This window comes from Thunnus maccoyii, chromosome 6 (genome assembly GCF_910596095.1).
Source record: "Thunnus maccoyii chromosome 6, fThuMac1.1, whole genome shotgun sequence".
NCBI classification, from domain to species: domain Eukaryota; kingdom Metazoa; phylum Chordata; class Actinopteri; order Scombriformes; family Scombridae; genus Thunnus; species Thunnus maccoyii.
This window is the reverse complement of record NC_056538.1, coordinates 14,679,260-14,696,013: the sequence shown is the minus strand read 5'-3', so window position 1 is coordinate 14,696,013 and position 16,754 is coordinate 14,679,260. Positions and strand designations below refer to the sequence as shown.

Sequence of the window (16,754 nt, the reverse complement as noted above, 5' to 3'; positions counted from 1 at the left end):
ATACCGCCTTCAGCTCTAAGGACAGTTATGAGGACCATTGAGTTTGGATAGCAAAGATTGAGATAAAGGGCCCAGCATGTGGCAGGGAGTACAAATGTGAATTAATAATTTTTGTGCATTATTTAGCAGAAGCAATCTTTGACTGTAAAAGAAGGGTGGAGAAGAAATATGTGTATAGCCATGTATGAGTGAAAAAAAATAATAAAAGCAAGTTGCATGTTTAGATTCAGAAGACATCACAAAATTTGTCGAGGGAGTGGTGAAAAAAAGAAATTAAAGATGGCACAAAATCTGATCATGAGGACACTGGTGGGCCGTGATTTATACCTTTACACCTCACAGTTAAAATGTATAAGTGACGATGAATATTCTCTCTATATGGCACCTTGTGGTATTAGTTCTTGGCCTTTGGCCTATTTTTCCACCACGATTATTGAAACCTGTCAAATAAACTAATAAACATGCAGGACTGACAACATAAGCTTCTTGGAGGAGGTAATTGATGAGCAAACTGACTGTCAATGACATATAGCTTGAGCTTGAGCCAGCTCAACAACAGATAAAGACAATCTGTTCAACCACTGGGACTTTTGCTTTTCGGTCGACGGTATAATTGGTTCAGTAGTGACTGACAAGAGTTCAGGTGACAGCTGAATTTTGCAGTTTAGCCTCATGGGGGACAGACTTGTTTCATCTAAGCAGGAAGCACAATCGCCCATCATCGTTCTCCCTTTCTGTGTATTTTAGGTGGTCAGGATGGAGTCTCTCAATGAGATAAAGCAAGATAAAATAGGGAGCATGAGCGGTACCTTGGTGTGGTTGAAAAACAAGGGGGTACATGTTAGAATCGATTTCGATCTTTAAATTCCTACAGTTTATTTAGACCCTCAAACGTCTCCTTCGTGGACTCTTAAGGTTTACATGTGATGGGTTTGGGGATGTGAGTGTAACATACCGGCATCCAGCAGCATGCGAACGGTGCGTGGGTCATCAGCCAGTGTGGCATAGTGAAGTGCTGAGCAACCGCGGAAACCAGCCCTACTGCTGAGCCTGCTGCTGAATTCATCCTCTCTGGACACCAGGACTGCAGGAAAGGACAGAGAGTGATGTCTGATGTCTGACATGAATAATTACTTTAAAAAAAACAAAACAGAGAGAATGATGTCCTTTAAATGAGCATGTTCTCTTGATCAGTTTAGACCCAAAATTCCTCAAAGACGGAAACAGGATAGGCACATCCGATCTAGATGCGACCAGTATACTTCCTGTAGCTGAAGGATGATGACGAATGACCGAATTAGACTGGGATTGTTCAAGCCTTTAAATATATAAAACCTCTTTTTTTGATTGAACGCTAACAAATTTACAGTCAATGATAAGTTTCCAGTAAGTATGACAATGACAAGACTGCAGACTAAAAAATTGTCTTTCCTGTTTCCAGCTTTGGAAGAGTTGTTCATTTTCACAGATTTAAGCTCAACTGTCCGACATGATTGGAATAATGTGCGTCGTGTTTTAGAGCCTTTGCTGTGCTCCTTACTAATAATCGAGATAGTCTATCATTCTCTCCTTACTTCTCTTTTTCATAAGAGCACTCATCTCGTGCCACTCCTCCATCATCCGTTTGTATTTTTTCCGCCTCCTTCCTCTCCTCCTTGGTATCCATCAATTCCTTTCATCACTCGCACCCTCTTTCCTCCCTCCCCGCTCCCTTTATCCCAATAACTTTGTCTCATCCATTTCCTGACTTCCTCTCCTCTCCCTCCCTCATCATCCCACCCATTTCCTTCGATCCCTCCCTCCCTCCCTCCCTCCATCAACCCTACAAACATCCACATCTTCTTCCTTCTCCTCCATCTTTAACCTCACTCTATCCCTTCCTCCCTCCCCTTTCTCTTTCTTTCTCTGCTTCCATCCTTCATCAGTCTTTCCCTTCCTCTTTCCATCCCACTCTTTTTCTTCTCTATCTCAACGACAGCTTCTCTCTGCAGTGTCTGTGTGTGTATGTGTGTGTGTGTGTGAGAGAGAGAGAGAGAGAGAGAGAGACAGGGTGGGATAATCATAGCTAACCCAATAAAGCGTCGCACAGGCCCCCCTAGCCCATCCATCAGTGTGCGTCTGGGAAACGCTTCCCCACGCTACGCCGGCCCCACGTGGACCCAAACCTGACAGCCATATAAATGTCTGCAATATACATATCCCATATAAATATGTCTGCAGAAACCCAACACAGACTGGGGGGGGTAAAAGTGTGTGCGTGTGTGTGTGTGTGCCTGCGCCAGCCTGCCTATGTGTTTGTGTGTGACTGCGCGTACAGCTCGGGAGGAAAAACAAATAAAACATGCACTACTTGTCACAAAACATAAAAAATAAATAATACACAAGAAATGAAACGTGTATGCAAATCTTTATGCAAATTATAATGTCTCATAATATCCCTTTCTACACTTAGGATTCATATGTGTAATATAGCGACCGCACACACAAACACACACGACAAATGTGTACACAGTTGCAAAGTGTTTGGGTTTTTTTTTTTTTACCTTCCAGTGAGTGGATGCCTTTCTCCCGTGAGGTGTCATAAACATTATTGAAGTGATCTCCGGCGTTTGGGTCGGCACCAGCTTCCAGCAGAACCTTCACCACACTGGAAAACACCCAAAGAGAGACACACAAACACACACACACACACACACACATTTATATACATGTAATAATGCTGCTTAGAGGTCTCTATTGTGTAAACACACATTCACACAGACGAACATTTCAACTGTAATAATTCTGTATTTGCAGCCACTGATGTTAAAAAGAAAAAAAGATTATTCCTTTTCCATTAGAAATAATAAAAACTCAAAGATGCTGATGGCTGATATATTATTGGCCGATAGACAAAAATATAATAATTGCTATTGTTCCAATAATGGAATTTCAGCCAAGACTTATGTCTGATAATGTGGAGCGTTTTTACAATAGCTATGGGTCCAACACCTGCTTCTAAATGGGGATCTGCTCTAAATAAGTAAAAACTAACAATATATTTAAGATGAGTTCCTCTAATAATTTTGTAGCCTATACATACTTGTCAATAAGGAGATAAGGAGAAGAAATCTATTCCTCTATATGTATAAATATATCTCTCTCTAAACATCGCTGTTGGTAGTGGGGTAAAAACTGGTCAGTTACCCTTTATTGTCTTCTTGCAATTAAATAGTGTTAGTTATCATATCAGTAACAGCCACAACAAACAGATGATCACTCAACTCTGAAATTCCCAAATCTGTGCATTTTATGGTTTCCTAAGCAGCTAAATACGTAGCTATCTGAGGTCATCATCATGTCTGTTAGTGAAACTGGGATCCTTCATGTAACCGAACAGATCCTTGACCCTTGAAAACTTGGATTGAAATATTAACTATATCTCTATAACATTAAATATTCATGACATCAAAGTTAAATAAAAACATCTTTAGTTATGATTTATGAAGAGTTTAAACTTTTAAAAAAAACAATAACTGTTAATCTGCTTCATCAGGACTATGTGGGTGTGATTTGATCAGATCTTATTGACACTGATGAAACAACCCACCAACTGTCATCAGATTTGGATTCATTTGTTGCTACTTTGATTGGTGCATTGAAGTGTGTGACATCAGCTCTCTCCAACTTAGTCCCGCCCACTTCAAACCAATAAAAAGAGCACTGATAAAAACAGAAAAACAGGAAACTATCCCGTGAATAACCAAAACAGCCATAACTATAGTAGAAAATAAAAGTCTAAACGCTGATAATAAGATTTTTTCTGAGCCTTTAACAATATTTCTTCCATCCTCAACAGCTAGAAAACAGACACACTGTACACAGACGCAAATATCCAATTCCTCAATTGACCACGACTCTTCACCTGATTCACTTCCATTTCTAGTCTGTCCCATTATGGTCGATACACTCCAATGACCACTTCCCTCCTTCACTACACACTTGTCTGCCTTGTAACATGTACATATGTGTACATTGACGGGGCAAGGGGTCGGGCCTGTTTCCGGCGCTGTTGGGGGGGGGTCTGTGTGTTGTAGTGGGTGTTTGTGTGTAGTCCTTCATTGGAGCGTACAGCCTTATAGAACAAACACAGAGTACCTCGGCAACACCACTCACTGTGACCCGACGGACATTCCAGGTACCGTCTCTCTGTCTACAGAACACACTGACACACACACACGCACACACACACGCACACAAACTTTACATTTACCACCGTGAACGTGAGCAATGGCTTTGACATCGAGACACAGACATGCATATGAATACACGCAAACACACAAAAGATCACCAGCCAGGGTGCGGCGACTGGGAGAGAGAACGGGGGCGATGGCCGAAACATGAACCCTGCCAGTACGCTGCTGGCTGTCATTAAACCTGTGACTATGTAATGCAGCCTGGGAGGTAGTGATGGATCATTTTCAGCTAAATGGTTATAGCAGGGGACCAAGAGGCCTGAAATGGTTTAAATGGAGCAAAATGATTACTCATAGCAGGATGAGGTGGACTCCGTTTTTAGAGCAACTACACTTGACTACGTAACGGGACCGACGTCCGTGCTGCTGAAGCAGATATGAACTCATAAATGATCGAGCAACTCTGATATTAAACCACAGAGCCAATTTAAAGATGACGCTGTGAAATTCAACAACCTGTTCACCTGTTAGAGCAACAGTATTTAAAATATAAAATGTTGTGCATTTGACAACAGATTGAAGCACTAATATGTATAAATTATACGGTCAAAGAATAGAATGAAGGCTGCAAGTAATGATTAGAGCTGCAGTGATTAGTTGATTAATTGATTAGTTAATTGACAATCATCTGCAACTATTTTGATAACCGAATAAACGTTTCAGTCATTTTTTTATCTTTCCTGGTTTCAGCTTCTGAAATGTGATGATTTAATGCTTTTCTTCTAAAGGGATTATGATCAGGTTTTCAATTGTTGGTTGGACAAAATACGACATTTAAAGACAAAACCTTTGACTCTGGGAAATTATAACATGCGTTTTTCACTATTTTCTGATATTTTATGGACAAAATGATTAATCAGTTAATTAATTCTGAATATAATCTGTTGGCTAATCGATAGTGACAATAATTGTTAGTTGCAGCCTATTTTAATTATTGATTAGTCTGCTGAATATTGTCTGATTTATACCTGTATAAATGTCTATAAAATTCTGAAAACTTTGTTCATATTTATATAATTTCTTTCTTTCAAATTTTTTTTTATCTGACCAACAGCCACAACATATTCACCTCTATTACATATGACAAAGAAAAGCATCAAATCCTCACATTTGAGAAGACAGAACTGGTGAATGTTTGGCATTTTTGCTTAAAAAAATGACAACGAATGGATTATCAGAATAGTTGCTGATTAATTTCCTATCCATGAACGAGCTGATTAATTGGCTAATTGTTGTAGCTCTGAATGAATGAATCTGATTCCTGTCTGTTTGGGATACCAGTACAGTATACCAATACCATCCCAACACATTTCTGTAGTATATCAGTGAAACTAAAGAAAAACCAAGAGACGTTTCCCTTCATTTCCATTAACATGACTAAAATGTGAACAGAACAAACTACCTCTCTGGTCGTCTCCACAGAACGTGTGTGTTCCTGTGGGAGAGCAAGGCTGAGAACAGCCTGGCCAGGTCTTTGTGTCTGACCTTGCTGAGGGGGTATAAAGGACTATCGGGGGGTCCCCTTTTGTTACTGTATCACTGTGGCTGTGGGGGCGGCGGGGGGGCTGTGACCCACAGAGGGCTCTCCTCTCACCCTTGCAAGCACTTCTACAAACACGTCGATGCATCCTCTGAGACACATACAGGCACACACTAACTGCGGCTGGTCACACGAGGCTGGGCAGGACTGTGTGAAGAAATGAGATGGTGTGAAAGGGGTTAATGGCATCAGAAAGGTAAACACGCAGTGATAAAGAGAGGAAAACTGCAGAGAGGAGGAGGAGAAGGAGGAGGAGTGGATGAAAGGAGGGAAGTGCAGCTACAAAGATGAAAGAGAGGGAGATTTAATTATAAAGGATGGTGCTAAAACTAATGAGCTTTTGAAAACAGTTTATAGTTTTACTAATCAACTGATGATCAAGTGGCTAACTTTATTTGGGACATTTAGGAAGAGAGTTGCAACACTAATTTGAGGCCAAACTAAAGGCATGCAGAGGTTAATTAGGTTAAACTCTCATTTTAAAGGAGTGGGACAAAAGTTGAAATTACAGACTTCCTAATTGAATCTTTGAGAACCAAAACATTATTATCTGTAAATTGCAAGATTATTTTACTGTTGTAGCTAAACAAAAGAAGAAATGTGACAAATATAAGTTTGTTAAATGAGGAGGGAGTTATCTAGCTGCTGACTAACTTCTTTGCCAGTTTTGGGTCCATTGTCTCAACTCTCAGTTACTGTTTGAGTGACACACATAACACAAAATAAAGACAGCATTTTGTTGAATTGGAAAGCCCTTAATAGACGCCCCTTGTGCTTTGTTAATATTATAGTTTTAGTTTTGCAAATTTGTCCTCTGGTCTAGAGATTCAAGTCATTATTGAAGCAGCATTTTATAGCACTTCAGCATCTTGCTCGAGGACACTTAAACAGAACAGATGCTCGAAACCAGACCTCCAGTCAAATGACCGTCTCCCTGCTCCACCACCATCCTATGCTTGTACCACAACGTTGAAATAATAACCATTGATCAATTAACAAGTCGGTGCTGAGGCTGGTAGATTTAACCCTCCAGCTCGGGCTCAAGGTTTGCCAACAAGTGACTGGTGTTACTGCTGGTGTTTGTTTCCCATCCTGCCCTGGAGGGAAGACAGGAAGCAGACGCTTCCGTCTCTCTTGCACTATAATAGACACCCGAGCCGAACTGACCATCCATGTCTCTGACCACCTGGCCCAGACGCTGGACCTCACTTGACCCCACCTCACTTGGTGCACACCTGGGGTCAGCTAGAAGCCAGGAAGAGGTGTTCACTGCTTTTACTAACTTTCGTTTTTGCTTTAAAGAAATAAAAGCTAAAATGTGATTTTATTTAGCTGGGTTTCCTTCAAAATTTGTTTTTGTTTTTTTGGCAAATTATGACATTTACTTTGTCCTCAGATTTAAGTGTGAAACATAGCCAACATTGATCATCACTAAAGAACAATCACGGCCTGTAAAATATTACTAGAATTTTCAAAGTCTTAATTTCTTTAAGCATTTTAAGGCTATTTATTAAATTTTAGCCATTTATACCCGTCACTTTTTGTTTTGCTAAATGAGTTGTGCAAGTTCACGTCCAAGTCCGTTGACTGCGGTCTTGATATGATGCAGTGGTTTCTATGGAGATAGAGATAGAGACTCTCGCTATTTCCTATATTTTATCCTTTGATTCACTTTTTTGGAGAAAAATTGTTCATGTGTTGATAATCATATGAAAATTCATAAGGTGGCTGTACTGTGGCAAAGGGTGGAACAGAGGCTTCGAAATATTTTAAAGCATGGCACCCATTACAGGAATTTCTTTTATGGCATCCCCCATAACACTAACTCCCCAGATATAACAGCAAAATGGCAAAACCATACTGATCGTGCAATCAGACAATAATAAACATTTGTGTCCAGCATAGCCAGGTAGCTTTCACTGTACAGTTGATTTTCTTTTGGGTGGCACACGTTCAGTCTTGAGGTCTTTATCGGCATTTATTTGAGCTCTATTTACCATGAAAAATCTTTCCATCACTTGCTCTGCTATCACTATTTCTGACATGAACCTGGAAAACAAGTGTGTTGTCTATGACAATCAGCTACGACATAACTGCATGTTTAACAGAGTTTTTAATATGTTGTTTTATATATTTATTTCTTCTGTAACACTTGACTCTGTCCCCCAATTTAGCATTCACTCTATAATGTAGTTATAAGCAGATATAAGGACATTTAAGACATGATTAAAAAATGCAAAATAAAAAAAAATTAAAGAACAAATCTTGTGGCACCCCATATAAACCTATTTATTATTACCCTATTTATTAATTTTATGGGTGCTCACCTGAGGGAATATTGCTTTAGTGCACTGTGATAGTACATGGAAAGCAACAAAGATATCCCATAAAAGCTAAATGACTATCACTAAATTAGACTATTTACTATCATAATATCGTAATACCTCGACCACAGTACTCTGATAATATTTCACTGGGATCTCCTTAGTGATTTTTTCCATATCCCAGCTAATCCCGGTCCCAAACCTATAATCCCACTCCACATCACTCTACCCACTGCTTAACTATTCTCTCCCTCTCTCTTTCCCAACGAGCCACTCATCCTCTCGTTCCATCATCCCTCCGCTTTCCCTCATTTCTGCCCCCCCCCTCCGTCCCATTGAGTCACTCGGCCGACAGGTCGGAACGGTCAACAGGCGTTACACTCGGCCGAGCAGTCATTGTGCACGTGAATGCATCGAGGGAGGGATGGAGGGAGAGAAAGAGAGATGGAGATGGGTATTGTGTGTTAAAGAGTGCAAACAGTGGGCCCGGCCCTGCGCCTCCCCGATTTAGCCCCACATCAAAGCTAAACAAACACACGCCCCCCCAATGTCTCACCCTTAATTCTTAAACACACCCCTCTACTCCACCCCTGATTCTCCTACACACAGCCGCACCTTGACCCCTGAACACAAGCGAGGCTAACTGGTTGGCGATACACCTATAAATGGTCGAGAGGAAAGCTACCGTTTCCCCAGAAATGGCAGTGTAGAAAAATTTTCTGCCCCTGGAAACACAGTTATCACTTCTGCTCCAGGAAAATATAAATACACTGGGAGGGAGGGGTGGAATAATTCAACAATGAGATCCATGTTGACATTCTGGCTACAGGCTAGACCTTGTTCATGAGTGACGTTCCCTGCGTTTTCACTTAACAGCTGCAAATAAAGTTGTGTGTGGTTGAGTAATAGGCAGTTCGCTTGTAAGATATTTAAATTCTCCTTGTCTGTGTGTGCCTGTTTATACACACATGCATCCTGTGTGTGTGTGTGTGTGTGAATGTGTGTTTGTGAGTAGATATGAGCCTATGTGAGAGATGTGTGAGTGATGTGTGTGAACCGATGTTCTGTCTTCCCTGCAGCAGTGACGGCTCACTGGGGGGTTGGAGGACGGGATTAAACACAGAGGAGTGTCACTGCCTTGCTGAGTTATAGCACTCATAACACACACACACACACACACACACACACACACACACACACACACACACACACAGAGGACAGCGCAATGACACACATACAAGCTCAGTGCGTACAGACACAAACACCAGAATTGTAACCAAAAACACTAGACTCACAGAGAGACACATCACATCATTAAACATGACATGACATACATGTCACACAGCAACGATCGCTCAGCACACACGGTGCTACATGCTGTATCTCAAACATCAACACAAAGTAAAATGATCGAAGCATCAGAACGTATTTGTCTCTGAAGGTGAGTCACAGACAGTTTGAAAAACTGCGTACATGTAAAACTCTAGATAAATATATAAACACATAATAGAAATTACAGAAGTTTAGAAAATTATGGTTATATTCTCATATACCTGAAAACAGTAGAAAAACATGTTCTAGTAGACTTTGATTTGTCTGTTACAATCAGCTCACAGTATTTAACATAAACGGTTAATATGTTTTCGTTCTAGTGCCATAAATTCAGACGACCTTCCTTGAAGAAGCATCTGTAACCCTGAGATTCACAGTAAGCTCATTTTACGTCATGTTCATATTTAAATTCCACATTACGTTTCTCACGGGCTCACATGAGGCCCTCGAACAAAAAAAAAAGTGACCAGCGAGTCCTGATGGAGGAAAAAAAAAAAAAAAATCTGTTTAAATTGGATTTGGTCCGGCCTTAACCTCGGCCCCTTTCTGTGTTGTGTGTGTTCTGGGGGCCAGGAGGCTAATTTAATTTGTTGGACAGAGAGAGGGGGGGGGCATAAAGACCGTCTGTCACTCTGAAAGTTGCACTTCAGAAGACCTACTGTAACAACAAGAGCAGGGACATGGACAACATACACTCGCACAATAATTCATGCAGACAGCTGCAATAATGCCAAAATATCACATGAATGTGGCATATTACGCTCATCGGGGTGGACGCTTCAGTGCCAATGATGCACAACTGAGTTTGTGACTTCAAATTTTTCAAAGTAGGATCCAACATACACACAAATAGGGCTGCAACGATTAGTTGATTAATAAAATAGTGGACCGAAACAAAAATAATTGCAAACTATTTTGATTATCAATTGTTTTAAGTCATTTTTTAAGAAAAAATACCCAAATTCTCCCTTCTTAAATGTAAATATATTCTGGTTTGTTTAGTCCTCTATGATAGTAAACTGAATATCTTTGGGTTGTGGACTGTTGTCAGGATAAAACAAGATATTTTAGGTTGAATCTTGGACTTTGGGAAACGGTGATTGAGATTTTTCTCCATTTTCTGACATTTTATAAACCAAACTACTTAATCAAAGAAAAAAAAAATCTTCGACAGATTAATCGATAATGATAATAAATCATTAGTTGCAGCTCTACGCACACACATACCTGTGCTGTCGGTTCATGGAAGCCACCATGAGAGCGGTCCAACCCAGACGGTGGCGGTGATTTGGGTCCACGCCCTCCTTTAACAGCCTGGTGGGGAAAAAGAAACAGAAAGAGGTGATCAAATTTAACATTGACGTAATGTAGAAATTATCTTAAAAAAGTCCCATCTAATACTGGTATCATTTGTTAGCACAACAGTTGTAGCATTTTGTTAATATTGTAACAGCAACTGATACATGATGGTGGATAGTTTAGGGATTCATTATATTTAAATGCAAAGACAAGAGATATGGCTGGCCAGCTGTTTAAGTGATTGTATCAAGGATCCTCTTGCCATGAGACCACCTGCATCAAACCAGCCCATCATGTCTTTATCTACAGCTACACACCGGCCCCTTGACCACTCACTGTGTGTGTGCATAAGCCAGGTGTGTGTTGAGTTCTGTGCCTGAGGGTACGACATCAGGCACTGGTGTGAAGTGTGTGTGTGTGTGTGTGTGTGTGTGTAAGTGATCCGTCTGTCGTCTCTTGTGCTGAGCAGGCAGACATTGTGTGTGTTTACAGTCAACACGGTGGCCTCTGTCTGGTCTGCACTCTGCTCCACTGCTCGCTGGTTCCGTTTTCATTGCCTGCAATATCAGCGTTTGGGGCACAAGAGATCGGCTCACTATTTTGGCTGCGTCTGAACGTTTTAGTGAGCAGCACTCAATTCAATCAAGTCACCATGAGCAGCTCTTACTACTTAAAATTCACCAGAAAGTTAAGTACCTAACTGGATAAAAGGAAAAGTACTGTAGATTAACCCATGTAAAATAACTTAATTAGTGGAATTTTTAATGGAGAGCATGCTTTTTTTATCCTGGCAGAGGAAAAGTATGAAATATAAGCACCGAGCTGTTAACAGCAACTTCTATTACATCGCCATTACTTCAAGATTGCATCATTGGAACCAGCTTTTTATGATTCATCTTATGTCTCCTAGACGACAAAAACATCAGCTTCACAAACATCTTAAAGTGTCAAAACGCTGCATTGAAATTATAAAATGTTTCACCACAGTTGTAGTTTAATTGCTTTTATAAAGCCCGAGTGAAAATGAGACCTCTATCCTCTCGACAGCCTCTCAGCAGACACACCCTGACACTCTACCACTTGTATAAAACTCAACCAAAGCACTTAACACATCTGTGACCTGCTGACTGGCTGTCTTTCTGCACTCTCACCTACACCATCTGCCACATGTGCACAGGTAACCTGAGCCTACGAATGGAGACATACATGAATCCGCACACATTCATGTACATGGATGCAAATACACGACAACGCACGTCGCTCACACGTGCATACCTTAAACATTAATATGATGTTAAATGATCACAATCGCAACATGTAGAGCAATGTGTGTGTGCTGTACGTTTCTATAGGCACTACATACTAGACTCTCCAGTATTTTACTGTCACAAAGAGATTTCCAAACCAAGGTTCAGGACTCTGTGTGTGCATGTCTGACTGCACAGTGTGTCAGACTTCATATTTGGTTCTCACAGTCACTCAAGATTTGTAATGCAATATTATCAGCAGGACAGATGGGACCGAGAAGTACTATAGGCCTGGTAAAACACACACACACACACACACACACCCATCCTCCTGGCATACCCATTTTGGTTGACCGTCTCTGAGTCTGCAGGGAAACAGTAAGATCAGTTGCAGAGCATGTGTGTAATTTAATTTGTGAATTAGAAGAAGAAAAACAGGTATTACTATGAAAAGGAAAAATAATGCCTAAAACCAAACGAATAAAAAACTGCTCAAATGTCAGCTCCATCCTGCATAACCCTCCTCATTCATCAACCAGACACACACTGAAACACATGTAGTCCTGCTCTTCCATCTAGTGGTAAACGTTGGGATTACAACTACATGTGATAAAACTGTACTTCCATAACTGCAAATGATCCTTTTCTGGCACTTGCTCTCTGCAGGTGATCTGTGACTGTATACAAAGCTATGACATCAGACCAAAAGTGATGCAACCAACCTTAATATCTCTACTATTGAAATTATCAAGAGTTAAATGTTAAATGTAGTCCTATTTGAGACTGATTACATCAAGTATCTCATCATTTTTGCCTCAATATCTTCATATATATTTATTTTACATACCGTTTCTGTCAAATAAAATAATTGGTAATGTAAATAAAATGGCTAATAAATGTAATAAATGTCAAATGAGATCAGAAAATGTATCATTCAAGAGTCAATATTTATGTTGCATCACAATATTATAATAACAAAAATCCTGGTATTATGTTAGTGATGTTATATTAATATCACACAGTTCAGTTGATTTTGCTAATACTTTCCTTAAAATATAGCAATTTAGAGAAAATACTTTTATCTTTATAAGTTTGAGCTGACAAGAACAAAGCTGACTGGTTTAGTTTACCTTTCTCTCTTATGTAGGAAGAGTGTGAATACCACCCCTAAAGCCCCATTACAGCCTTCAAACCAGATATCTCCATTAGCAAATACTAATTATGTCTAAAGGGAGGTGTCCAAAAATCCAGTTTTGTTCACAGCATCACAAATTACAGATCCATAACATTAGTATTTTTTGTGATTCAGCACAATGAATAAGCTATAAAAATGTATGATGAAAAAAATATCATGTCATAGTTTATTTACTGACTAGAAGACTCTTACTACACTTACAGGCAGTTTAATAGTAGCCTCCTAGAACCATATTGTTCATTAAAGAAGAGAGTCAAGGATGCTTGCTCCGCTACGGTCCAAGATAATGTGTGAGGGAGCGTATAGAGGTATGTGAAATATGTAGCTGTATGAAAACATACAATGTGTGAGTAAGTATAACAACAGTGTATGTGTATGTTGTACCTGGCCACATCTTGAGCGTTATTGGTCCTTGCTGCCTCCAAGAGAGCATCACCTTGTTATTGTAAAAACAGAACAGAGAAAGACAGAAAACATTACAAAGAAGGAAAAAAAAACAGAGTACAGGAATCAGGAATGTGCAAATCTGGGGAGGCAAAAATGTATTATATTTATTTATATATAAAAGCACTGAATGGTTCAGGGTCAAAATACATTTCTGATCTGCTACGTTTTGAACCATCGAGACCTCTCCCCAGAGACAAAACTTGACATGGAGAAGCAGCGTTCAGTTTTTATGCACCACTTATCTGGAACAAATTCCCAGGAAACTTGAGTTTTGCTGCAACTGTCAGTTCTTTTAAATCAATCGCCGCTGTCTTTTATCAAATCAAATTCAGGGCTTCTTATTCATATCTCGCACTGAACTGTAACTCTTCTTCTACTGTTTTATCTGTCTTATTCTATTTCAGCATATTTTTACTTTCTATGTAACTACTTTTAATTGTATTTAAATGTGTCTTTTTATAATTATTGTGTTTCTTTTACATTTTGTCTTGACGCCTTTTATGTTTTTACGTGAAGCAGTTTGAATTGCCTTGTTGTTGAAATGTGCGATACAAATAAACTTGCTTTTTAAAATGGCCTTAAAACATTTCTATTCAGGAAGGCTTTTTCATCTTATCTCTGATTATTTTCTTTATGTTATGTGTTGTATGTTTTTAATGCTGTATCACTTTGAGATTCACTAGAAATGAATGAAAAGTGCGGTATAAATTAAATGTACTATTATTACTATTATTGTTTATATGTATTTTGTGCAGACGTTTATGAAAAGTGTCATCAAATACACTATTTTCTGAATTAAACTGGTGACTTATTACTAATGTACTAATCAACTCTAAGTCAGACAACGTAATGACAGCTGATTAAGTAGATAGTAACTACCTTTGTTATCAGAGTCTTTCTTCAGGCAGAAAGCCACAGCTGCAGCAGACAACAGGCTGGCAGAGGCCACTCCTGCCCGGCTGGCTCTTCCACCTGTGTCCCGGCCCTCACCTCCACCGCTCTGCCCGCTCTCCTCCCAGTACTGGTTGGTATTGCGCCCTCTGCTGGCCAGAGCCGCCCAGGAGCTGCGGCGGTTCTCCAGGTTGGAGATCCATCTAGGGGCGAGGTGGTGGTACTGCGCCGACGGGTTCACAGTGGTACCTGCGGTCTCCTCAGCTAAAATTCCCCTTCTGGAGACGCGGGAGGTGGACACGATGGGGTTGCGGTTGGTCTCCGCCCCTGTCTCCCGGATACCCTGGCATGCGGCGCCGGTTGAGCTGGTCTGGAGTACGCGGCTGCACGGTGAAAGGCTGCGCGACCTTCGCACGAACAGCCTGGTGGGAACGGATGATAACATGGCGGTAAACTCACCGAAAGCGAAACGGAGGATGAAACCCTCCGTCTGTCAGTAATCTCAGAGGATACCCGTTAGCCTACGGACCGGGGACACCGCGTTAACGCCGATGTAGCAGCCGTTAAACCTCAGTTTACATGGAACTAATTACAACCAGCGAGACGCAAACAACCGTTTCACCTCATCGTAGCGTGGATGTCACCAGAACCCGCGGTGCATTTTGGGAAATGTCGTTTTACTGGAAACTTCGGTGCCTGTTGCTATGGCGACATGTATATACGTTCTCCTGTGCTAGGAACACATTTTTTTACGATAAAGCTTTTCAGTTTGAGCTTTTCTAGCAGTCGGCTGCATTTTTTCTGCCTTGAAATAGGAAGTAACATCATCTTGACAGCTATTGTCTTTGGTTTCACACCTCAACACGCAGTTTTGTGACTGTAAACGAATGTCAGGGCACCGTTGTCGATTGTTTTCTGGGGCTGTCGTGGGCTATACACCTCCTTTGTATGAGTAGCCTACTGTTATTCACAAAAGGACTGTCACCGACACAAATTTGATGACACAGGTTTTGTCAAAGCACTTGTTCTTTCTCAGTGTGTCGTGGCCGCCAGATGTCGCCAAGAACAATGCAATAAAGTGGCTGTGTGTGTGTGTGTGTGTGCCATCATCTGAAGACTGTTCAAACACGGCCTTCAATTGAGGACACAATCTTGAGACTTGTTGAAAAAAATTATAGCCTACATTAATTTACCTTTAGGTTATTTTTTTCAATGGGACACAGACTGGTGAAATATATTACTCAACCCCATGAAAAATACATTTGCATTAAAATGTAGGGCTAAAACTATTCATCAGTCATCCATACAAGCATGCTGGAAGTTTGAATGTACAAGTTTGTCAGTGTACATCCTCTTTTGTTTGATGTTGTAACTTTATTTACTTCTTTTTGTACACAAACTCTTAGACACTTCTACTTTTTCTCTCTCTAGTGTGGTTTAGTGCTCTTATATTAATGTTTCAAATAAGCCTCTTTCTCAATCACTTTCTTCTCTCTCATTTGTATTTTTTTATGTCAAGAGGAAAAATGGTGCTTATGCTTGTCTGTGTAAGTGATCCTGTGAATAATATAAGCTTTATGTTGTTGATTCACCTGTTCCTTTCTCCCTAGTATCAAGTAATGTGTTTATTTGTTGCTTCTTGATCTGCATTATTGTGTCTGCAAAAGAGAGAACAGAGGATAAACAGCGCAATGGACTTGAAATGATTTAAACAGTTCTTGTATCAGGAGGAACAAAACACACACACGCCTATGAAAACAGGACTGTAGCTCAAACTTGAGGGGAAACGTTGAATAAATTTATTACTTCCTGCCCTATAAACCTTGTCTGATATACCTGATATAAATGCGCTGGTTTGTATTTTCTTAAAGTCACATTAAAATTGCAGTTTGAGAACACGAGATGTTGCAGAACATGATGGAAAGCATTTAATAATTGTAAAGCAGCGGCTTATCAGTTAAGAGAAGAGGCATGGTGAGGACAGATTGCTGAAAAAGCTGTGATGGTTTATGCCTGGAATTTTTATTTACACCTGCTGCTTTCAAATGATGAGGTTACTACTAAAGACACAGTGTAATCAAGGGAAAAAAAACAGTTAAAAATGCCATTTTGTTGTGACTAATATAATCCGAGCAGAACTGCTCTGACATATATGTGAGAGGACCACCTACAGTGGAGTAGGGCTTTAATTTATTAAGTGGGTATGTTGTTTTTCTGGTAGTGGGCCTACTGTGCCGCACCAGA

The 16,754-nt window shown here is 40.2% G+C and overlaps 1 protein-coding gene across 1 annotated transcript in view; it reads right to left on the bottom strand.

The window, feature by feature from the left end:
- The window catches only part of clpb (caseinolytic mitochondrial matrix peptidase chaperone subunit B), a 34,942-nt gene extending 18,522 nt beyond the window's left edge, over nucleotides 1–16,420 (bottom strand). Inside the window, exons 1-5 of the mRNA XM_042414267.1 lie at nucleotides 14,499–16,420; nucleotides 13,557–13,608; nucleotides 10,659–10,745; nucleotides 2,544–2,647; nucleotides 956–1,084 (exon numbers count right to left, since the gene is read on the bottom strand). Of these exons, the coding sequence (XP_042270201.1) occupies nucleotides 956–1,084; nucleotides 2,544–2,647; nucleotides 10,659–10,745; nucleotides 13,557–13,608; nucleotides 14,499–14,955 (829 nt within the window). The 5' untranslated portion in view covers nucleotides 14,956–16,420. The remainder of the gene's footprint in view (nucleotides 1–955; nucleotides 1,085–2,543; nucleotides 2,648–10,658; nucleotides 10,746–13,556; nucleotides 13,609–14,498) is intronic.
- Nucleotides 16,421–16,754: the final 334 nt, after the last annotated feature.